Source organism: Cryptomeria japonica, chromosome 4, assembly GCF_030272615.1.
Source record: "Cryptomeria japonica chromosome 4, Sugi_1.0, whole genome shotgun sequence".
In the NCBI taxonomy this organism is placed as follows: Eukaryota; Viridiplantae; Streptophyta; class Pinopsida; order Cupressales; family Cupressaceae; genus Cryptomeria; species Cryptomeria japonica.
The window spans coordinates 679,400,757-679,426,503 of NC_081408.1; the positions used below are offsets into that span (position 1 = coordinate 679,400,757).

The 25,747-nt window shown below is 38.2% G+C and overlaps 1 protein-coding gene across 1 annotated transcript in view; it reads left to right on the forward strand.

The window, feature by feature from the left end:
* Nucleotides 1–1,098: 1,098 nt before the first annotated feature.
* LOC131028697 (glutamate decarboxylase-like) overlaps nt 1,099–25,747 on the forward strand; it is a 40,691-nt gene continuing 16,042 nt past the window's right edge. The window contains exons 1-2 of the mRNA XM_059219398.1: nt 1,099–1,155; nt 2,928–3,332. Of these exons, the coding sequence (XP_059075381.1) occupies nt 1,099–1,155; nt 2,928–3,332 (462 nt within the window). The remainder of the gene's footprint in view (nt 1,156–2,927; nt 3,333–25,747) is intronic.

Consider the following 25,747-nt stretch of genomic DNA (forward strand, 5'->3'; position numbering starts at 1 on the left):
GGAATGAGGTTAAAATAAATATTAAATATTTATTTAAGAAAGTGGTCAGAATTATACGTCTACAATAATAGGTGGTGCATTGGTGATAGCTAGGCATGCTAGAGGTAGATGGTCTAGCTGCTACACCATCGTCTACTACTGCACCATTGTCTAGGCCAAGAGACTGGAATAATTGCATACCATGCTAGATGATGGTATCAGTTAGTGTGGTAGTTGCTTGAAGAGTCTCCATCTCCATAGACTCCTTGAAGGCTATAGGGACCGTCACATGAACAATGGGTTTCACAGCTAGTGGTACCCGATTTTTATTTATTTATTTATTTTGGGGGGGGGTTTAGTACCCATCGAGCCCCTGGTCTATCCTAGGCAAAGCCTCTACCTCTACCCTGGAACTCCCTCATATCAAAATAATTTGGTATCTGATGAAGGATGAACTTGCAATATGGTTTTCTCAAAAAATATAAGGGCACCTCAAAATTATTGCAAGGAGGTTGGTCAAAGACCATCCACCACGTATCCCAAAAATTTGTTTTCATTGTCACATGATTACACCAATGTATAGGAAACCTCTTTGAATTGAGAGGTAGAGTCTCCTGAATTTGGGGATCAATGAAAAGAGCACATATTTGTTGCTTCATTATTTGTTTATTTTTTACTTCATCATATGAGAGGTCATGTGCATAATAGTTGTGACATGAATCTCTATATGTGCCCCATTCAGTCACTTGTTTAGAAAAAAGTTATCAACACTATCAACCATTGTTTCTAGGGTTGTGGCAAGGTCTGCATGGTGTTGATAATGTGAAGCCTTTAGTCTAGACACTAAATGAGAAATGGTAACCGTATTTTGTGGCAAATGACCTAATAAATCCTCTTGTGTGGTTTGAGAAGGGTTTATCAAAGGATTAGGAGGGTTGCCCATCTGAGGGGTATCGTCTAGGTTTTCTTCAAGACTATGAGGGGGCAATTTATTTTGTGGGGCATTATTTTGAAAATCTTAAAAAAAAAAAAAATTAATAAAAAACAATGAAAATATGTAACAAAATTTTAAATAAAAAACAACAAGAATGCACAAACAAATGAGAACTTACCTCTGCAATGACGTGGCATGATGATCTAGCTGATAGGGTACAAAACATGATTGGGTTCTTCTTGGTATTTTTGGGTTTGATGTCTATTTTGTTGGTTGCACGATAGAATGACCCAATCGACGGTTTTAAAAAAAAATTATAATCAAAGAAATATAGGAGTTGAGAAAATACAACACCACAGGAGCCTGAAGATCTTCTGCAAGCCGAATAACCTGTTACAAGGAGAAGCAATGAAGCAAAATCTGAAGAACATACAAAACACAGAGAATATGCTCAAAAAGAGAGAGCTCAATATTCACAAAAATATGTAATGTGATTCTTACAATGAAAAGAAAGAACTCAACCTTTAATAGGTCAAGAAACCCTAAAAAGGGAAAACCTAGGTTTGCACATAATAATTAATTAAAACAATTAATTATATGCACCTAAAGTTAGCTTAAGTGTAATAGAGATAAAGGGAACTTAAATAATTAAACAAAGAATGTTTAATTAATCAAGTAAATACCCGAATACTCTAACACCCCCCCTTAAGCTAGACTTAGGGAGAAGCTAAAACCTAGAACAACTACTGAAAGCATGAAAGATGGGTCCCGGCAACAAGGCCTGATCAGGTACCCAAATACAATGAAATCTCTATGAACTGGAGAAATAGAGAAAACCACGTGGGAACAAAACTCTACTCCAAAAAGAGATGGAAAAAATATCACTGAAGCATGAAGACCCTGCAAACTCTATCGAAGAATAACTGCTGATCTGAAGAACATCCACTGAACTAGAACATGACCAGGTAGAGAAGACTGTAATCTGCATGAGTGCCCTCAAATGACACTACTCGAATCAGGAGGCAAATAAGGCAAAACAACTGAAATCGAAGATACAGATGGCATGAGAAACCAAAGCCTGAAGAGCTGATCAATCGAACCATGGAAGCATTAGAACCAACAGGATAAACCTCCCCATAATGCGGAAGTTGGAGAGGGACAGGAACACTGAAAAGGACAGCCAAAAACAACTGCATGACGAAGAACCAAGAACATCAAAGGTGCTGAGACACATCATCATGAGGTGAATGTCGTGGAAGGAACACTCACTTGACAAAGGAAGATGGCAAACAAAGGCAAACATCAACCCCCTCATGGCACTTGATCAACAGTGCATGTACAACTAGACACAAGATATGCAAGATTCCAAGTAAACAATGCATGATGGCACTTTATCTCAGTGCGTTTGCATAATTACAAGCTACAATGATAAGAAGACTAGAAATAGAAACGAGAATGAAAACAGAGACACCCTACTCAGAAAAGAGATCCCAGGACCTGAAACAACCACGATATCCACCAGAGTGCTTAAAAGCAAAAAACTGAATAAAATATGCATGGACCAGAATCTGGAAAAAAAAATCATATTTCTGGAAATTACACAGAACATGCTTTCCAAAAATATAAAGTTTTCAAAAAACGGAGGTCGGATGCTCATTCTACGTCTCCCGGAGTGCAAAAAAGAGACCTCAATTTGACTGTAAAAAAACACAGTCAAACAGCAAAATGGGAATAAATTACCAACACCATGAGGTTGGCCTCGAAACCAGCTTTCCGATGCCTATTCGTTCTCAAAAAAATGACTCCGTTTGCCCATTCTAGGGCCCTGGAAGTGCAAAAAAGAAGCCTGACTTTGACTGGTAAAAAACATAGTCAAACAGCAGATCCAGGAAAAAAATCTACCACCACGAGGTCCGGCTCAGAATCTCCTTTCCAACGCCTATTCGTTCACCAAAATCCGACTCTGGAGGCACGATCTAGGCCCAAAAAACCAACCCCCTCTCAAAAAGACTAGAGAGGAGGGGCTGGTGGTGCTCTGGGCGGAGGTGGCGCTCAGGCCGAGTGGAGGTGGCGCTCAGGCCGGGCAGAGGTGTTGCAAAAGCGGAGCAGCGCTCGAGCTGGGCAGAGGTGGCGCAGCCCGGTGGAAGCGGCGCTGCTCGGGCGGTGGTGGCTTGCCGGTGGGGCGGGAGCGGCGATCGGAGTGCCGGGAGCGGCGCCAGAGAGACATGCCAACGGGAGAGCACGGAGTCGGAGCCGGAGGAAAGTCGCCGGAGCCGAAGCGGGGCGGGAGCCGGAGGAAATGCAGCGGCCGGCAGGGACTGGAGACGGAGCCGGCGGCGGCCGGAGAAACAGTAGCGGCGGCCGAAGGCCGGAGGCCGGACTGACAGGTCTGACAGGCCTGTCAGTCCGGTACCCTACGGTACCCCCAAACCCCCAAAAAAAACTTTCCCAAAAAATTTTTTTTTCTTAAAAAGAAACAAATCTCCCTTTTTTTTTTTCACCTTTTTTTTTTTTTTAAAAAACAAATTTCGGCCTGCATGCCGTAAAAAGGCAAATTTTTATTTTTTCAATTTTTTTTTCTCGATCTGCGTGCCAGGGTCGTACGGCCTAGATCTGAGAAAAAATTGCTCCCAGAGGCTCAGGAACCAAAATAGGTCGAATTTTATATGACCATAGGGGTTTTCAGGCCTTCTGAGCACGATGGTGTGGTCCGTTTAGGCCCAAAGTACTCAGAAAAAAAGCTCAAACCCTAGGTACACAAAAAAAATTCCTGAAACCCCAGATCTGCTTCCAAAGCCAAAAATCTCAAAACAAGAACAGGTAGCTGCAGATCTACGCTCTGATACCATATAGGAGTTGAGAAAATACAACACCACAGGAGCCTGAAGATCTTCTGCAAGCCGAATAACCTGTTACAAGGAGAAGCAATGAAGCAAAATCTGAAGAACATACAAAACACAGAGAATATGCTCAAAAAGAGAGAGCTCAATATTCACAAAAATATGTAATGTGATTCTTACAATGAAAAGAAAGAACTCAACCTTTAATAGGTCAAGAAACCCTAAAAAGGGAAAACCTAGGTTTGCACATAATAATTAATTAAAACAATTAATTATATGCACCTAAAGTTAGCTTAAGTGTAATAGAGATAAAGGGAACTTAAATAATTAAACAAAGAATGTTTAATTAATCAAGTAAATACCCGAATACTCTAACAAGAAACACGAACGAGTTACTTTAGTTCTAAAACCTTGATCTTGTTTCTTAAGAAAGTTATCATGTATAGGGATTTAAAATTAAAACCTCGTACGGGTTATGGTTCATATTTTCGAACCATAACGCGCTCGATTTATTTGAAAAATAAAATAACCCAAACCCATTACCTACGTTTTTGGTTTTTTTTTTGGGTGAGTGGCTAATTTTTTGTTCACCATCTTGGTGCACTTACTTGTATACTACATGTAATCCATAATAATACAATTAGATTAATTATAATGACCAATAGAGGATTAATTGCTAAGAATACTTGAAGTGCACTGCTCTATAATGGTCATGTAGACTCCTTATCCTTGTCTTGCCATTGTTTGCATTACGGTGTAATGTGATCCCAACCATTGTAGATTTAATCCCTATCCACCTCTCCAAGAAGATTCTATGACCCATGATGAGAAAGAGACTTTCAACTAGTCTACCATGCATATGATTATCTTCATAATAACCATTCACCTAAAGTGTTACCACAGGGGCATCACTGGCTAGGCAATATTATATCATGTGCATTCATATTGGGGGTTTTAATATCCTTAAAATTAAGAACAATACATTTCCTATCTAGTAAAAATAGGGGGATTTTTAATCTAGGCTATGAAAACATACAATATTTGGTGAAAATAGGGGGGTTTTTAATTTGGGCTATGTATTGGGAGGGGGCGATAAAAAAGGGGTTTAGGGCAATATTTTTTTGAAAATAGGGGGATTCTTTAGTATGCCATGAATGCAAGTGCTATAACCCAGGTTCACTAAGTGAAGCCCCCGTGAGTGTTACTTACCTTAGATAGTCTAAGATACCAATACCCACAACAAGACATTCCATACTATACTATGAGGTTTATCCAATGTTTTATCTACCTATTCTTCACTAGAAGCTCTCTTTTCCCTGCAATCCATCAGACAAATAAGTAAACAAGGAAATCCATTGTCTACATGTTGTTGGCCCAAGGCCCATATAATCTTGGTAGAATTTATCTAGTCCTCTAAAGTAATGCAGGGTACATCCCTTACATGAATATTGATGGCTCCTAATTCCACATGCTATCAACAAAATATATCTTGTTATCTAAATGGTATGGCTAATAGTAAATTGACTTAGTATGCTCCTTGACTATTGTAGAATCTTACATGGGATTTGGTCCTAATCTCAACATTTGATAATGAGTTAAGTTTAGGATAAGTGATATAGTTTTAGGATGACATAGAGCATAAATGGGATTAAAATGAACTAGAGGGAACCACACTAAAGTAGTTTCCAAAAAGGGTGTGATTTATAATTGAGGTAAACAATTTACAACACTACATATCTAACAAATTAACCCTAGTCCTTAGGTTAAGTGTTTAAATTCTGTAAGGGGTTAACCTTGTACCTTTACCCTATAAGCAAAGCAAGAAACAATGTAATGGATAGAGCATCAAACCTCAAGGTTAAGCCTAGATCAAATCGTCTCATGTGTGATGAAACTATTGTTAAGGGATCAATTAATAACGCTCATAGTTCCAAATACCCAGTAGAAAAACCTAATCTTTGGTGAAATGTATATGAAAATTATTGACACTAGAATAAGAATTCATGTTGTTTGTCCCTCATCATTGGAACCATAGAATCCACTTCACCTTTCAGCCTGGGTACCTACAACCAACCACAATTATCATACAAAGAGACCAACCAATTCATTAGCCTAGGTTAGTTAAAAGTATAATCAATACATTAAATTAATAAATAAAATCATAATTATAATGATAATAATGACATTAAAATTCATAATCATCATAGACATGCACATAGGTTCACTTAACATAATATGGTCATAAATTCCATACCTAGTTCAGGGTAAGTGCACAAAGATGGTGGTCAAAAAGGGGGGTATAAGTGGACACTTTTTTTTTTTTTTTGAAATCAGGTGAACCTGAACTTGGAGGCAAAATTTGAAAGTCATCCACTCATGATATGAAGATAATCAAATAGCAAATATTGTAGTACTCTGAATCTAGTTTCCAAACTACTAAACTTTTTCAAAATTGGATAATATTAAGGGGGTCAAATCCTTCGCGCACGTTAAACAGACCCTGATTTTTTCTGAAAAACATAACATAGTGTCTGACGTGCGCATCAAAAAAATCATAGTTAGATTTAGTATTTTGAAAAATCCTTTAGCAGAAAGATAGTTAAGAGTGAGCACTAGAAGATGTGTATTTTTTTATAATTTTTTGTTAAGTATTTTTTTTAATGATTTTTCCAATCGAGCACATCCTGAAAATTAGGTACCTATTTGTGCACGAAGCATAAGTTGCACTAAACAAATCGAAAATACAATTTTTTTTAAAAAAATTGTAAAGAATCAAGTGCACTACAATAATATATAAAGTTTTTAAAATTTGGATAAGTATATCAAAATTTATTAAAAAATGGTGCACCTATGTCTGTGAGAACTATGGAGACACTGGTAAAAGAAATTCAATAATAATATGTTATTGTTGTTCAAATTGAAAAAAAATTATATGGTTAGAAAGCTCAGAAGATGGGTGAAAATATGCTGGCAATTTTAGAAATACCCACTTGATGAAGTGTAAACCTGATGATGACAAAGTGGATAAACCAAGTTGATAAAATAAAACACGTCAAAAATGAGAGAAATGGAGGGAAATCAAACTTCCAAACTGTAGCTTTGTCATCCAGACCTATTTCCAAGCCTAAATAGTCAAAAGCGCGTACGGGATACTTATGGTTTAAAAGCATGTACGGGGTACTTATGGTGTAAGAAGCACATACACATTCTTTTTACTATAAACAGCGCGTACATGCTATTGTATAATATGATATTGTATATATAATATGTGTATATACATATAATATATAATATTTATATATATATGTATATAATAATATGTGTATATACATATAATATATAATATTTATATATATATGTATATAATAATATATAATATATTAAGTATATATATACACATGCAAGTGTATTGTCTCCCCCTCTCAAACTCATACAAGGTGCCTCTCTCTCTCTCTCTCTCTCTCTCTCTCTCTCTCTCTCTCTCCCTATCCGTCTCTCCCCTTCTCCCTTCCTCCATACCCCATCCCTCTCTCTCTCCCTCCCTCTCTCCCCTTCTCCCTTCTCCCTTCCTCCATACCCCATCCCTCCCTCTCTCCCCTTATCCCTTCCTCCATACCCCATCCCTCTCTCTCTCTCTCCCTCCCTCTCCCCCCTTCTCCCTTCCTCCATACCCCATCCCTCTTTCTCTTCTTCTCTCCCTCCCTCCCTCCATACCCCACTGCAACTGTGTCTGCACTTCTATAGAAGTAAGTGAATTTATTTCTTGTCTGCAACTTCCTCTTTGATTTTTATCATGTATGCTCTCCTAAAAAAATTGAATGATGGATTTGTGTGTGTATATTGAATAGGAGGAATAGGGTTTGAAATTGAACCGCGGGTGCATTACCGTGACAAACAAGGAAACCTGCAGCAATATGCTTCTCGAATGTGTTTTTAATGAGCAGAGCAGATGTGGAAAATAGTGTCAACAAAGCAACATGATGAGTCAGAGTACCTGCAATATGTTTTTCAGAAGGAAACAACCGGTAGGAAGAGAAAGAGGGAGAGTAACACAAATGATGTCATGGAGAATGATAGTGGTGGGTATGTGAGAGTTCCCATGTTGTTACACAATGCCTGTCACCTAAAGAAATTAAAGTTTGTTGTATGCATGGGAGTGGTAGTATATGATGATCATCACTTGTCAAATGGCTTGGAACGATACATACACATGAAAGAAATCAAGTGTGTAATTCCTATAGTCACAATCGAGATCAGTCCTATAACCTTGCAAATTTAATAGCATCATATGTTTTAGAACTTAGGTAGTACTCTTAGGGTTAGGTCAAGCTCTTACACTTGCTTTTTAGCGAAGCCTCGTTGTTTGTTCGCTTGGAGTCTCTCTTATGTTGACAATGGTCTAATGTAGCTATATCAAAACTAAACTACTGATGTTCTATTGTATGATGTTCTATTCATAACTTTAAATTTAATATATCATTTTATTAGCCCACCATATGACCCCATAGGTGTCATTAGAGGTTGTATTGTTTCCTAAGAGGTCATATGGTATCTTGTGACCCCTTAGGACACCATATGACCCCTTAAGACACCATACGACCCATAACAACACCATATGGTGTCCTAAGGGGTCATAGGATGCCATATGACCCCTCGGGACACCAATGACCCATAACAACACCATATGGTGTTCTAAAGGGTCATATGGTGTTCTATGACCCCTTAGGACACTATTTAGTGTCTTTATAGGTCCCATGGTGTGCTAAGGGATAATATAGTGTCATATGACCCCTTAGGACACCCTATGACCCCTTAGATGTTGTTAGGGGTCATATTGTGTTCTAAGGGTCATATTGTATCCTAGATTCGATCTCTCTTCTCTCTCTCTCTCTCTCTCTACCCCATCCCTCTCTCTCTCTTTCTCTCTCTCCCCGTATCCCTTCCTCCATACCCCATCCCTCTTTCTCTTCTTCTCTCCCTCCCTCTTTCTCTTCTTCTGTAATTCCTATAGTCACAATCGAGATCAGTCCTATAACCATGCAAATTTAATAGCATCATATCTTTTAGCAGTACTCTTAGGGTTAGGTCAAGCTCTTACACTTGCTTTTTAGCTAAGCCTTGTTGTTTGTTTGCTTGGAGTCTCTCTTATGCTGACAATGGTCTAACTTAGCTATATCAAAACTAAACTACTGATGTTCTATTGTATGATGTTCTATTCATAACTTTAAATTTAATATATCATTTTATTAGCCCACCATATGACCCCTTAGGTGTCATTAGAGGTCGTATTGTTTCCTAAGAGGTCATATGGTGTCTTGTGACCCCTTAGGACACAATATGACCCCTTAAGACACCATACGACCCATAACAACACCATATGGTTTCCTAAGGGGTCATAGGATGCCATATGACCCCTCGGGACACCAATGACTCATAACAACACCATATGGTGTTCTAAAGGGTCATATGGTGTTCTATGACCCCTTAGGACACTATTTGGTGTCGTTATAGGTCCTATGGTGTGCTAAGGGATAATATAGTGTCATATGACCCCTTAGGATGCCCTATGACCCCTTAGATGTTGTTAGGGGTCATATTATGTTCTAAGGGTCATATTGTGTCCTGGATTCAATCTCTCTTCCTCTTCCTCCCCCCTCCTTCTTCTCTCCCTCTCTCCCTTTACCTCTCTCTCTCTCTCTCTCTCTCTCCCCTTCTCCCTTCCTCCATACCCCATCCCTCTCTCTCTTTCTCTCTCCCCTTCTCCCTTCCTCCACACCACATCCCTTTTTGTTTTCTTCTCTCCCTCCCTCTTTCTCTTCTTCAGTAGTTCCTATAGTCACAATTGAGATTAGTCCTATAACCTTGCAAATTTAATAGCATCATATGTTTTATAACTTAGGCAATACTCTTAGGGTTAGGTCAATCTCTTACACTTGATTTTTAGTGAAGCCTCATTGTTTGTTCACTTGGAGTCTCTCTTATGCTGACAATGGTCTAACTTAGCTATATCAAAACTAAACTACTGATGTTCTATTGTATGATGTTCTATTCATAACTTTAAATTTAATATATCATTTTATCATCCCACCATATGACCCCTTAGGTGTCATTAGAGGTTGTATTGTTTCCTAAGAGGTCATAGGGTGTCCTGTGAGCCCTTAGGACACCATATGACCCCTTGGGACACCAATGACCCATAAAAATACCATATGGTGTTCTAAAGGGTCATATGGTGTTCTATGACCCCTTAGGACACTATTTGGTGTTGTTGTAGGTCCTATGGTGTGCTATTTGGTGTCGTTATAGGTCCCTCCCTTCTTCTCTCCCTCCCTCCCCCCTCTTCTCTCCCTCTCCCTCCCTATACCTCTATCCCCATCTCTACCTTCCCTCCCCCTCTCTCTCTCTCTCCCTCTCTCTCCCTCCTTCTCTCTCTCTCTCTCTCTCTCTCTCTCTCTCTCTCTCTCTCTCTCTCTCTCTCTCTCTTCCTCTCCCTCCTCCCCTCCTCTCTCTCTCTCTCTCTCTCTCTCTCTCTCTCCCCACTCTCCTCTCCCCTCCCCCCCCCCCCCTCTCTCTCTCTCTCTCTCTCTCTCTCTCTCCCTTTTCATTCACATTTTTTCTACTACCAATAGCGCTTATGAGGTATTGAACCTATTAGTTCACTTCCCTGCCATAAATTTTTTAAGGCGTAGGAGTGTGTACACAATACTTATTACTTGTAAGCACATACGGGGTATTGAGCCCATTACTTGCTACCCTGCAATAACATTTTTTAGGCTTAGGAGCACGTACGCACTACTTATTAGTACAAAATGGGAAAAAAAATATTGTTGGGCTTTCCAACATTTTATGGACTAACAGTGCATACACAGTTATTAATGTAGCACGTACGCGGTACATAGACATAGTTTTAGTTGCCCAAGAGCCTCAACGACCTCAAAAGAAGTTTTTGAGGTTGTTGAAGGCCCCACTGGAAATGTGTCTGCATTTCTATCACTGTTTTATACATATTGTGTGGGAGAAAAAGTGACACTAAGCAAACATGCCCTAATCTCACTTTCAACCACACACTTGTGGAATACGAAAGAGCCTAGAGGTATCACACAATTGGCTACTTCTTCTTGTGGAAGAGAGAGCCACGGGCTACCTATTAGGATTTCTATTCCTTTGTTGCAATTGAAAGATGAAATGATGCAAGTTCAATCCCTAACCCCAAAGTGCAAGTATGAACTAATAACAAGATTGCAGAATTGAACTTAAACAATGGAAAGTTGTAAACACAAGGACAAGACAAGAATGCAAATGCGTACTCGGAGTTAAAATCTGACTGAAAATGTTCGGGACGGGGGCACGGGCGCCACTGTCCTGATTCTGCCCCGGAAACTGCTCCAGAAACTGCTATTTTGCACTATGGAAAAGCTGTCAAAAATGCTGAAAATGTTGTCTGTCAGGAGGACCAGGGCGCCCAGCGCCCCTGTCCCACGGACCAGGGCGCCCAGTGCCCCTTTCCTGGCAGGACCAAGGCGCCCCACGCCCCTGTCCTGGTCTTTTGCTCCGAAATTTGGTGCGGAGTGCTATCTCGACCTGCTATTCCCGGATCTGCAACCTGCGGCGTCGTCCGAGTCCCGAAACCTGCACTTATATTTGAAAAGATGTTTGGGCGGCTATATAGGGTTTTGCCTTAGTCAAACCCCCGCTTCGGTGATTTCCACCTCCACGAATAGCCAAGTTGTATTGTAAAATGTATTGTGTGTGCAGACCTAGTGTGTGTGCAAGGTCCTAAGATGCAAGTAAGCAAACTAGAGCAACCTAGAAAGTAAACCCTAATTGCTCATAAATGATAATGTAAATGCTCTAAATCAAGATGCAAAGTGATCTAAAGCATGAATAAAGGATATGTTGAAGCTTATGCAAAGACATGAAAACAACATGAAATCATATCCAACCCTCAAGGGAGGAGTACAAGCCAATCTTCAGTCGGTAATCTCCTATTGTTCTTCAATGTCTTCCAAGCCCTAAATGGATGAATGAAATTGATAAATGCTTGATAGAAGGATGTTGAATGTCGTTGAAGTCTTCAAAGATCTGCTCTTTTGCTGCATAGAAGGTCCTTGAAAGCCAAAACTCCCATCCTTTCAAATGAAGAAAGAGAGCTCTTATATATGAAACCCTAGGTCTTAATTTTGACTTTTGGCCGACCTAGAGATTGAATATCCCACCAATTTCTTGAGGTTAAGCTTTATTTTATGATTGGATCGCGCTCCTAAAATTTCGGGAAAAATGTTCGGGACCATGTGCACTCCGGGCGCCATGGTCCCGACAACTTTTCACCAAATTTTCAGGGCCGTCGGATATGATGATTTTAGAGAGAATCCCGAAGTTACAGGTGATTTCGAGATGTTTTGACCCCCAAAATCAAGCCCCCAAGTTCGAAATAGGACCTAATTAGGGTTTTTGATTAAATGATGTATAGGAGGAATAAAATGAAAAGGGCACACTTTAATGAAAGGGCCCAAATTTATGATGTGGAAGATGATGAAATAAAACCTTAGACCTAATTAATTTGATTAATTAAGTGCTAAAGGGGAAATGCAATGCAAAATGCAAAATGCACCAAGGCGGGTGCTAAACTAGGTGTGAAATTGTACCACCCTAGCAAGTGCGTACAATTTACGACGCTACATTTAGCCCCCACTTTAGTGGTCATATGAACACTACGTGCATATGCAAGCTAAAGTACATAAAAGTAAACATTATTTGAAAAAGGATATATCCATAATTTTGTCGAACGAAGCCCCCAACGGTATCTGCAGTACACAGTTAGGAACCGCACCCTACAAAATCACATGTTAGATCACAAAATCACCTAATGCTTACTAAGGAAGGTGATGAAAATTCGAGGGTAGCTATATGCCCCCCCCTATTTCGGCTTGCTAATTTTAGTGAGTTGAAACAGGGTATCATGTTTACCACTTCGAATTGTTAAAGAAAATTGATGACAAATGCTCACAAGAAGATTTGATATGAGATCAAAAACTAATGGAGAATCATTTGGTAAGAAAGAGGACTAAATCTTAATTCCAACACAAAAAAGAGTGAGGATTTGAGAGTTCTCTAACACAAGATGAAGGATGTGAATGGAACAAAATGCAAAGAGAAGAAAAGAAAGGAAAAAAGCATGAATACACACATTGGTGATCCATGAGGAGAATAATGAGAGAGAAAACACGGACTTCTCGCCCCTAGATCTTGTCTAGGTGATCCATGGGAAAAAGGACATGGAAAACTAGCCCCTAGAGTCTATCTAGGTGATCCATGTAAGGGAGGAGAGTGAGAAAGTCTAGCCTTATGCCGCTAGTTCCACTCAACCTCGTGCATGTGTGTGTAAGGGAGGTTAGAAGCACCTGATAGGAGTCTATGCCCGAGTATGCTACAACCTGTATATGTATAGTACAAAAGCGTGACATCTCGCTCTAAGAGTCTATGCTCTGGTTCCGAGAATAATCACCTTGCATAAAAGAAAAATGGAGACATCTCGCTCTAAGAGTCTGTGCTCTGGTTCCGAGAATGACCCATTGCTCAAAAAGTGTAATGTTTATGTTATAAGCAAAGTAGAACAAGGATACCTACCTTCATCACAAAAGAAGATACCCCAAAAATGCAACAATGTCATAGATCCAAGCAAGAGAGTTTTGCACTCTTTAAGCCATGATAAGATAGTTGAAAAGGGATATCTTGTAATATGTGTAAAGGAGATCCTTAGAGGAGAAGAGATCTTTGTACAAAAGACACCTATCCCCGAGAGGAATTGTCTTAGACAAATATAACATCTTCTAGAATAAGACAAAGAAGAGAATAAGAATGCAATACTTCCTTCTTTTGCGAGGTGAAAGTGATTTATTAATGAAGGATGACGCTCTTTTTAACCCAATTAGGAGAGTGAATTCATTATGGATGTATTTTACCAAGTGCAAAAGAGGTTATAGTCAAGGACTTACACCTCTTGTAAGAGAGAATCCTTGAACAAACAACAACAAATGCATACAAGGAATAACATCAAGTAATAAAGTCCACACCATCCACAAAATAGGAAAAAGTGGATCCTTAGATAAAAATAAGGAAATATCATTGCCTCCCAAGGATAAGGACAATGAGAAGGACTTACACAATCTTCTAGGGAGAGATTTGGACATAAGCAAAAGAAGAGATGTATGAAATCATTCTTGTCCCCATAGGAACAAGAAAATTAGGCTATTATGTTGCTTCAAAAAATATGATTGCACTTGAAATTGTACCATCATGAATGACAATGAGCCCCCAGTAAATGAGCTACCAATGTCACATAATGATGAGCAACATAATAGCCATTAATGTTATTTAAAGACATGATAGACTAAATGAGGTATTTGAATATGACATGTTAAATGCTCAACTATAAGTGAGATCAAGAACATGTATAAAATGATAAAGATTGAAGAAGAAAAGTCACATGAAATCTTAGAAGAGGGATGAGTGTAATTTATTAGAGCCTTATCCCTAGAGGAAAGGACTTTATGATGAATAGGAGATAAAGATTCATAAGTGGATTTAGAAATTTGAAGGGATTCATAAAGAGATTTGTTCATTGCCAAGATTTCCTTATGAGGGGAATGAGAGTTGATAGAAGTAGAAGATGATTTAGTTGAAGTGAGATCATCATCACTACTAAATATAGCATTCACATTGAGAGATGGTCTTTTAGATGCTTTGGTACGTTTGCAGGGATTATAGCCGAGTCCAAAGGCATAATTGTGAAAATTAGTCTCTAGAGGAACTTTTATCCCTTGTTCATGAGCGCCACAACCATTTCCATGATACCCATGCTTAGCAAAAATGCGAAAACCACAACCATAACGATCAGCCATTTCAGGAAGAGAAGGTGGTTTTTCATAAGACAAAGAATCAAACTCTTCATAATTAGAGGTGTGAGGAGAAGAAGTTTGAGAAGCAGCCACAAAATTATTGCTCATAGGTTCAGGTAAGACTGATTGATTTCTAGTTTCTTCCTTCTCTTTACCTTTAAGCTCTCTAGGAGGAACCCTATACTCACCTACAAAGGTGGGATTAAAGTCAAGAGATCCCCAATCGTCTTCTGCGAGAACCTTCTCAGGATCAAAAGCCTTTTTATGCGTATATTCAAGTCGAGAAGGATATTCTTCAGGAGCTTCAGACTCATCCAAAGAATTTTGATTATCAGAGGGTAAGGATTCATCCATAGGTATCTTGTTCAAAGAGTCATTACTAGAAGAGGAAGGCTTAGATGTTTGCAAACAAGCTTGGAGATTAGTGTCACCTATCAAGGTATATGTCTTATTGTTGTAAATGAATTTAACTTGTCTATGCAATGTAGAGGGGACAGCTTGCATACTGTGAATCCAAGGCCTCCCTAATAACAAGTTGTATGTTAGATTTCCTGACATAACATGGATAGGAGTAGGCAAAGTAACAGGTCCCACTGTGATGGGTAAGGTGATAATACCTAATGAAGACTTAGCCACATTATCAAAGCCTCGAATGGGATGAGAGTCAGGCTCAATAAGGGATGTATCCACATTCATCTTATGCAATAGATTAATGCTACACACATTAAGGCCAGAGCCATTATCTACCAGTGTTCGTCTTATAGCAGTGTCATTTATGATAACCACAATCATCAAGGGATCATATTGATGTTGAATTTCACTAGTAGGCAACTCATCTTGAGTAAACACAATTTGAGCTTTAGGATTCATCATAGAGTTAACCAAAGACACTATATTACTAGATGTATTAGGTGGAGGAACATTCAAATCTTTCAAGGCATCTTGTAACATTCCATGATGAGCGGAAGAAGTTTGGATCAAATCCCAAAGGGATATCTTAGCAGGGGTAGCTTTAAGTTGTTCTATGAGATCATATTCCTTACCAAGAACTTGTGAAATACGTGGAGCTTGGGGAAGAATAGGTTGGAAAGGAGGAAGTGAAGTTGGGATAGCTGGAGGAGGATTAGGTTGCCTATTGTTTCTAGTATTATAAGTATGGGCAACCGCATGATAACTCTCTCTAGTCAATTGCTTAGCATACTCATAAGGGCTCTTAGAGGAATAACCTCCTTGCACAGTAATAACCGGTTTCTTAGGAGTGCAAAAAGAATCATTAGCATAACCACCTTGAACCACTAAGATAGGCTTATTTAAAGGTTGAGAATTTTGAGAAGGACAAGCACCTTGGACAGTGAAGAGAGGTTTGTTAGGTGTTTCATTCACATGTATCAAATTGATTGAGGATGGCTTAGAGGAATGAACAAAAGTGTTGGAAGAATTATTGATAGTCTTCTCTTGCACTAAAATCTCATCACGGATTAAATCAATTTTAGGAGAGAGACAAGGGGTAGGCATTGATGTTCTAGTAGGAAAAGTAATACTAGAAAAGGTCATATCATCCTCTATCATCAAAGGATCTACATGGGGAATAAACTCTCTAGGAGAAGGATCAACATTACTCTCTAAAGTCTCACTTTTGAGAGGGAGATCTTTGAAAGAGATGTCAACCATCTTGCTTTGAACTAGGGTATCCTTATGAGTAGAACCAAGTTGAGGAGAGGGAAATGCTTTATTTTTAGAGGGAGAATAATTGAGATTCAAGGAAGGGGAGAAACTATCAAGGGAGTTTCCAATCTTGATTTCATCCCCTTTGGCTAGGGGTAGAGAATAATCTATACCTTCTTCTAATGGGTCATCCCAAATAGTGAGGTTGTTGAAAGGAATGTTTGAAGTATTGTCAATTTCGGGAGAGGAGATAACATTGTTTATTAATTCCTCATCCTTAGGAGGGAGAGCATCAATAGATGTGTTAAACTCATCCTCTTTCCTCAAAATATGTTTAATAGGGGAGAGAGAATTAAGGAAATTGCTTATTATTTCATCTTCTTTCTCTAAGGGATGCTTATGGGTAAGACCAACTTTAGGAGAAGGGTAAGCATTTACCATTAATTCATCATCTCTAGTGGGAATTTTGTTGGAAAAGGAAAGGCCATCACTAGGAAATGTAGGGATAATGTCATCTTCGTGCACAAAAGGATCCTCATGAAGGGAGTGTTTTTTAGGAGACACAAAGGCATCAAGGGCATCATTCAACAAAGCATGATCATATCTATTAAAAGGTTTATCTTTTGATTCAAAAGGAGATATCTCTTCATAGAGGGGATCATTGAAAACAACCATGTTACTAGATTTAGTGGAAGAGCTGATAGGAATGTACCCTTGAGAGGAATCATTCGACTTATCTTTCTCATCACAACGAAATGGCATTGTAACAATGTTTATGAGTTTTTGGTAAAATGAAGGTTTGGTATATTTAGGTTTCAAAAATTCATCTAAAGCTTCATCTAACTCATAATCATCACAAATATGAACATCTTGCAAATAAAAATCTGACATTTTGAAATTGCATAAAATTTTAAACACACAATGCAAAGAAACACACTTTTTTTTTTCTTTTTAATGAAAATGAAATGAAAACACACTAAATCTAGATCTAGATCTAACAAATGCAATGCAAGAGGAAGCAATGATAGGTTCACGTCGGGTTCACCAAAATGTGTGGGAGAAAAAGTGACACTAAGCAAACATGCCCTAATCTCACTTTCAACCACACACTTGTGGAATACGAAAGAGCCTAGAGGTATCACACAATTGGCTACTTCTTCTTGTGGAAGAGAGAGCCACGGGCTACCTATTAGGGTTTCTATTCCTTTGTTGCAATTGAAAGATGAAATGATGCAAGTTCAATCCCTAACCCCAAAGTGCAAGTATGAACTAATAACAAGATTGCAGAATTGAACTTAAACAGTGGAAAGTTGTAAACACAAGGACAAGACAAGAATGCAAATGTGTACCCGGAGTTAAAATCTGACTGAAAATGTTTGGGACGGGGGCGCGGGCGCCACTGTCCTGATTCTGCCCCGGAAACTACTCCGGAAACTGCTATTTTGCACTCTGGAAAAGCTGTCAAAAATGCTGAAAATGTTGTCCGTCAGGAGGACCAGGGCGCCCAGCACCCCTGTCCCAGGGAGCAGGGCGCCCAGCGCCCCTGTCTTGGCAGGACCAGGGCGCCCCACGCCCCTGTCCTAGTCTTTTGCTCCGAAATTTGGTGCGGAGTGCTGTCTCGACCTGCTATTCCCGGATCTGCAACCTGCGACGTCGTCCGAGTCCCGAAACCTGCACTTATATCTGAAAAGATGTTTGGGCGGCTATATAGGGTTTTGCCTTAGTAAAACCCCTGCTTCGGTGATTTCCACCTCCACGAATAGCCAAGTTGTATTGTAAAATGTATTGTGTGTGCAGACCTAGTGTGTGTGCAAGGTCCTAAGATGCAAGTAAGCAAACTAGAGCAACCTAGAAAGTAAACCCTAATTGCTCATAAATGATAATGTAAATGCTCTAAATCAAGATACAAAGTGATCTAAAGCATGAATAAAGGATATGTTGAAGCTTATGCAAAGACATGAAAACAACATGAAATCATATCCAACCCTCAAGGGAGGAGTACAAGCCAATCTTCAGTCGGTAATCTCCTATTGTTCTTCAATGTCTTCCAAGCCCTAAATGGATGAATGAAATTGATAAATGCTTGATAGAAGGATGTTGAATGTCGTTGAAGTCTTCAAAGATCTGCTCTTTTGCTGCATAGAAGGTCCTTGAAAGCCAAAACTCCCATCCTTTCAAATGAAGAAAGAGAGCTCTTATTTATGAAACCCTAGGTCTTAATTTCGACTTTTGGCCGACCTAGAGATTGAATATCCCACCAATTTCTTGGGGTTAAGCTTTATTTTATGATTGGATCGCGCTCCTAAAATTTCAGGAAAAATGTCCGGGACCATGTGCACTCCGGGTGCCATGGTCCTCTCCGGGCACCATGGTCCCGACAACTTTTCACCAAATTTTCAGGGCCGTCGGATATGATGATTTTAGAGAGAATCCCGAAGTTACAGGTGATTTCGAGATGTTTTGACCCCCGAAATCAAGCCCCCAAGTTCGAAATAGGACCTAATTAGGGTTTTTGATCAAATGATGTATAGGAGGAATAAAATGAAAAGGGCACACTTTAATGAAAGGGCCCAACTTTATGATGTGGAAGATGATGAAATAAAACCTTAGACCTAATTAATTTGATTAATTAATTGCTAAAGGGGAAATGCAATGCAAAATGCAAAATGCGCCAAGGCGGGTGCTAAACTAGGTGTGAAATTGTACCACCCTAGCAAGTGCGTACAATTTACGACGCTACACATATAAGTAAGTGAATTTTTTATTTTTGCATGATTTCAAATAATTGAATTGTTGTTCTTATTAGTTTTGTCAATAGTATTGTGATTGTTTAATAGTTTGATTCCAAAAAACAATGATAAGATGCATATTTATGGTTATTTGTTTGTTTATGAACTTTTGTTTACATATATATGTAATATGATTCTATTTAGGAAAACTGATATCAACCATGGGAAAGAACAAGCGAGGAACGATGGAACAACGAGAGGTTGAAAAGGAAAGACAAAGGCAACGTATGAAGAAATTACGTGACATAAGAACAATGGGAGAAGAAGGTATGTAATCCTCAACATTTTAATTCGATTTACCAAATGAACATAATGCACTTAATGCAATTGAAGAAGAGACATTTTATTTACCGTATGAACCTAATGCAATTGAAGAAGATACCGCGTTGAATAATCAATTAAATGATGAACATACACCTTCTCTATTTGATGAATTGAATGTACATACTGCACTGATGTTAACACCTCCTAGAATCATTCGTAGGAAACCAAAGTATCTAATTGATATTGATGAGAATATATCAAAGCCAATGACCAATAAAATGAATGAATGAACTTGTAGGATAATGGTTAAAAGAATATGGCAAAACTATTTTGAAAACTTAAATCAAACTGCAAGATGTCAATTAATTGTTCAAATAATTAAAATTTTGAATTTTAGAGAGACAATGAAAATTCTAGGCCTAAGATCATCTGAAAGTAATAGTGAAAGAACTATTGTGAGAAATCTATTTGATGCATATCAAGCTATTGGTTCAAAATCATGTACTAAAGATTCTAATACTAATCGATGTGTCATTACATCAACCATAATGAGCAAGAAAATAAAAAAAGATCGTTTGATAAGCAAAACAAGTAAGTCATAGACGTTAGTAGAACAACATTAAGTAAAGCATTAAAGAGGCAAAAAAAAATAGAGGAACCTAACAATAATTCTCTTTGGGCATTCTCGGGTAGACTACCATGCAAAGAAAAGGTTGTTGTTGATGCACTAAGAACATTAATTGAAATGTTTTGGCCAACACAAGAGTTCCACCCAACCAAGGAGATGTTGTTAGAAGGCGAATTGGGTCAAAAAATCATGAGCCACATGCCAAACACTATTTGGATATGATTCAAACTAAATTTTATGAAAGATTCCTTCAAAATTTTCCTCAAATAAGAATTTCTCAAAGATTTTTTGAAATGACAAAACCTTTTTATATTAAGATTAATCATGTATGCACCAAGTGTTGTTGTAGGATGCATATTGAATTTTCCATGCACTATGATATTTTTCGTCATATTTGTTCTACTTTGCACACTAACGATGTTTTGTAGGAATGCAATATACAAGCACCTCCTAAGTCAGTAAGATAATTTATTTCAAGTGTGCTATGTAATAGACATGATGGTTGCATTTATTATAAGATGCCTTGTTTGGAAGGTTCTTGTGCTATATGTGGTGGTTTGCAATGTTTACCAAGATGTGTACATTTGGAGAGCACACTTGAAATTGGTACGAAACTAGTTTCTTTCGGAAAATACAAGACAATCACATATGGAGTTAAAGATGGAAAATATTTGAAGAGATGTGAGCTAGTGAAAAATGATATATGTGTAGCCGAATTTATGAAAATGTTTCAAGAGAAACTAGTTTATGAATACATAATGCATACGCATAGAGCTCGACGGTTAGATGAGCAATTCAAGTTATGTAAGGACACATTTCCTTCTAGCACCATTGTCTCTATCGTTGATTTTGCTGAAAATTATACACTACAACCTCAAAATGAAGTGCAATCTATATATTATCACTCTACATAAGTTTCTATTTTTGTACACATAGCATTCATGCATGCAGATGATAGCACAAAGGATGATAGAAAGGTTGTAAGAGAGCATCACTTCTACATAAGTGATGATCATACTCATTCATCGGATTTTGTACAAGGATGCTTTAAAGTTTTCTATGATAGTTTAAGGGAAAGGAACATACGATACAACCGACACTTAATATGGTCAGATAATTGCATCGCATAATTCAAGAATGCAAGGATGTTTTATTGGTTGACAAGGATGCATATAACAAGTGGTGTACAACATTTTTGGAATTTCACTAAGGCTGGACATGGTAAGGGAGAGCACGATGGTGCAGGAGCATGTGTGAAAAGAGCCCTAGCTAGAGAAGAATTGAAGTACAAAGGTGGTGCTGAGTTGATAGATGCAGAAACAATTGTGCGATGGTGTAAGTCTACGATGGCTCCAGGTAATCTAGGTACGTCAATGGTTCGTAGATATTTTTGGTTAATCACTGAATCTAACATTGAAAACTATCTAGATTGTTGTACAGTTGCAGGATCGAGTGACATGCACTCATTTATGCGTTCAAATTTAAGTTCATTGGTAATTTATACGAGACAAATGGTATGTTTTTGCTCTTCATGCATGTATTGTTTGTGGGAAGAATGTGAATTACAAGAGTGGGTTGATAAATGGTCTTGTAGACCATTGGTTCCCATTGATTCATATCAAATTCCCAAAGCACTACAATTGAGCTAGATGGAGACATCAGTGGATTTTGACCATGTATCCGACCTAGTGGATTCAGTTGATTTTTTGAGTTAATTTTTTTGCAAGTATTCTTTTTGGTTCATTTTGTTGTACATCATACTTTATTTTTGGTATTAATTAACACTTTATAAAATGTAGGTCATGTGTATGCAGTTGTTGCAGAAGAGAACAATGAAGAAGGAAAAAATTACTATTTGTGTCATTGTGTTGAGCCAAAAAGAAAATTGACAACCACAATCACTGATGGAGAGGGTATTGAGTACCCAATAGGGTCTGTTGTCATGATAGGAACATGGCTTCAGAGATACCCTATCAAGAATTATGATGTTTGGTTGTTCGAGGACTTTGAAACACACAAACATATTCTTCATTTCTCTAACCTTGTTGTTGCAACAAATATTCATTTGATGAAGTATCGTGGTAGACCTTATAACAAGATTTTATGGAAAGTTCATTAATCTGACCATGAGGCAATACTTGACACAATACAGGTTAGAGATGATCCTGAGGGCTCACGTGATTGATTCTACGGTTCAGAGTAGAATGATTTTGAGAATTTTGTATAAATCATCGACAAATTGTTCTATATTCATTTTTTGTATATATAAATGCCCATGAGCTGATTTTTACATGTTTAAATGACAATGAGCTGATTTGTACATATGTACATGCCAAATTTTGTATATTAAAATGGCGATGAGTTGAAATCACACATATTGTAATGCCAAATTTTGTATAAAATCCCATGAGATGATTTGTATATTAAAATGGTGATGAGATGGATCACACATATTGTAATGCCAAATTTTGTATAAAATCCCATGAGATGATTTTTAAGACATTTTTTTGTATAATCAAATAGCCAAGAGCTGATTTGACCATATTTAGAGGCAAATTTTTGAATAATATGTGACAATGTTTTGTGACTATGTTTTGAGTATATGTGATGTGTCCTTGGTCAATCATGAGCATTCTTGATTCTTTTATAATCATGGAGAATTATTTGAGTCATTATCGGGTCATAGGAGTCATAGATTGAGACTAGATACAATTTGAGCAAAAAATGTCAAAAAGTTGTCAAGCAACTTCTACATTGCGTCGATAGGGTATGACTCTCGATGTTTCGACGCTTTGGGATGCATGATAGGTGCATGTATAGCGTAAAAATTCCCACCCAGATGTGCTCGTGACGTTAGTTTGTGCACATGGCGAACCAAATCAATTCTAGCCAATCTCGCAACTTTGCATTGCATGCAACTAACAACTTTTGCAGCAGGCGAAAAATGCTACCAATTGAAAATGACTCCGAGTCATCAAAAAATGAGATAGGACATTGTAGAGGAGCCTCACGCAACCCCACAGATTCAAATGGATTGACCATATGTGTCCTGGATTTGAAGAAACAGTCTGTCAAATTTTGACAATTTTTTGGACTCATGGCACTTGAGAGATTGCCCCAGTACGGTATGACTCTTGACATTCTGATGCTTTGGGATGCATGAAAAGAGGATTCCTAGCATAAACCTGCCCACCCAGGCATGCTCGTGAGGTTGGTTTGTGCACACGACGAACCGAATAAATTCTAGCCAATCTTACAACTTTGCATTGCATGCAACTGACGATGTTTGCAGTAGGCAAAAAAATGCTACCAATTGAAAATGGCTTCAATTCATCAAAAACGAGATAGGCCATTATAGAGGAGCCTCACATTACCCCATAGGTTCAAACGGATCGACCATATGTGTCCTGAATTTGAAGAAACAATCTGTCAAATTTTGACAATTTTTTGAACTCATGGAACTTGAGAGATCGCCCCGGTACGGTATGACTCTTGATGTTTCAACGCTTTAGGATGCACGAGAGGGGCATGCCTAGCATAAAATTTCCCACCCAGATGTGCTTGTGATGTTGGTTTGTGCACACGACGAACCAAATCAATTCTAGCCAATCTTGCAACTTTGCATTGCATGCAACTGATAGTTTTTGCAACAGGCGAAAAATGCTACCAATTGAAAATGGTTCCGAGTCATCAAAAACCAAGATAGAAAATTATAGAGGATCCTGACACAACCGCATGGGTTCAAACAGATCAACCATATGTGTCCTGGATTTGAAGAAACAGTCCATCAAATTTTGATAATTTTTTGGACTCATGGCACTTGAGAGATTGCCCTGGTATTGTATGACTCTTGATGTTTTGATGCTTTGGGATGCATGACAGGGGCATGCCTAGTGTAAAACTTCCCACTTGGATGCTCTCGTGACGTCGGTTTGTGCACACGATGAACCAAATCAATTCTAGCCAATCTTGCAACTCTGCATTGCATGCAACTGACAGTTTTTGCAGCAGGCGAAAAAATGCTACCAATTGAAAATGGCTCCAAGTCATCAAAAACTGAGATAGAACATCGTAGAGGAGCCTCACATGACCCCATGGGTTCAAACAAATCAACCATATGTATCCTGGATTTGAAGAAACAATCCGTCAAATTTTGATAATTTTTTGGACTCAGGGCACTTGAGAGATCACACTGGTATGGTATGACTCTCGACGTTTTGACACTTTGGGATGCACGATAGGGGTATGCCTAGCATAAACCTACCCACCAAGATGCGCTCGTGATGTTGGTTTGTGCACATGATGAACCAAATCAATTCTAGCCAATCTTGAAACTTTGCATTGCATGCAACTAATGGTTTTTGCAGCAGGCGAAAAATGCTACCAATTGAAAATGGCTCTGAATCGTCAAAAAACAAGATAGGCCACTATAGAGGAGCCTCATGCAACCCCACAGGTTCAAACAAATTGACCATATGTGTCCTGGATTTGAAGAAATAGTTCGTCAATTTTTGATAATTTTTTGGACTCAGAGCACTTGAGAGATCGCACCGGTATGGTATGACTCTCGATGTTCTGGAGCTTCAGGATGCACAACAGGGGCTTGCCTAGCGTAAAATTTCCCATCTGGACATTCTTGCGATGTCAGTTTGTGCACATGACAAACAAAATTTGACCATTGCGAGCGTGAGGATGCTCTCGCACCAAACACATATTGTTGTTCATATTCATATTGTTGATTTTTGTTGTTTATATTCATATTGTTGATTACATATGCAAATATTCATTTAAATTAATAAAAGGGAAACCACCAAATACAATGAATACACAATAATGAAATGAATACAAGGAGTTTTGTAGGGTTAATTCAACATTTTAGAAATTTTATCAAATCATATTCCACGATTGCAATGTTTTATATCATATGTTTTTGTTGTTTATATTCATATTGTTGATTACATAGGCAAATGATCAATTAAATTTATAAAAGGACAACCACAAAATACAATGAATACAAAATAATGAACTCAGTACACATTTATTGGATCAAATATCGACATATATATATATATATATATAAGGCATGTCTGCCAAGTCAATAGAAGTATTACAAAAATGTGGCATATGCCATGTCCAAATTGATATACAATAAAAATGTAGAATATATCTACATGCATTGGTCATTCTATGACCAAAAATAACACTATATGATCCTAAACTTGTGGTCATCAAAATCAAGCCTCTTCGATGCAGTACGCGGCTCTGTAGATGGCTGCAAAACCACAATTCAAAAGCCAAGTTAGAATTATTTTGTAGAAAATAGTTCACAATTAACAACATAACTATGCATTTAACTATAATTCCTTTGCAATTGAAATGTAGATTACCTCATCGGCTGATCTAGGAGCTAATGTCTTCGCTCTTCTCTCCTTTTCACTCTTAGGAGTTTTCTTGAAGACATACTTAAATGGATCCACATTATGGCCGTACCGCAAAGGGGTCTATTGTAGATTAACTGTACAATTAATACAATGTGCTAACATAAATATATCAAAAACACTTAAAAGCTATAATATAGAGAACAATGACGTACCTGTGCCTGAGATGCTTCTCCAATGGACTGAGGATGGCTCACCATCGATGGAGAAACTATCGCTATTACCTATACAAAAAATGTTCAAAGGTTAAATACAATTAATATAATGATAAGTATTGTAGGTTAAAAATAATTAATTTTACATATCAAACAA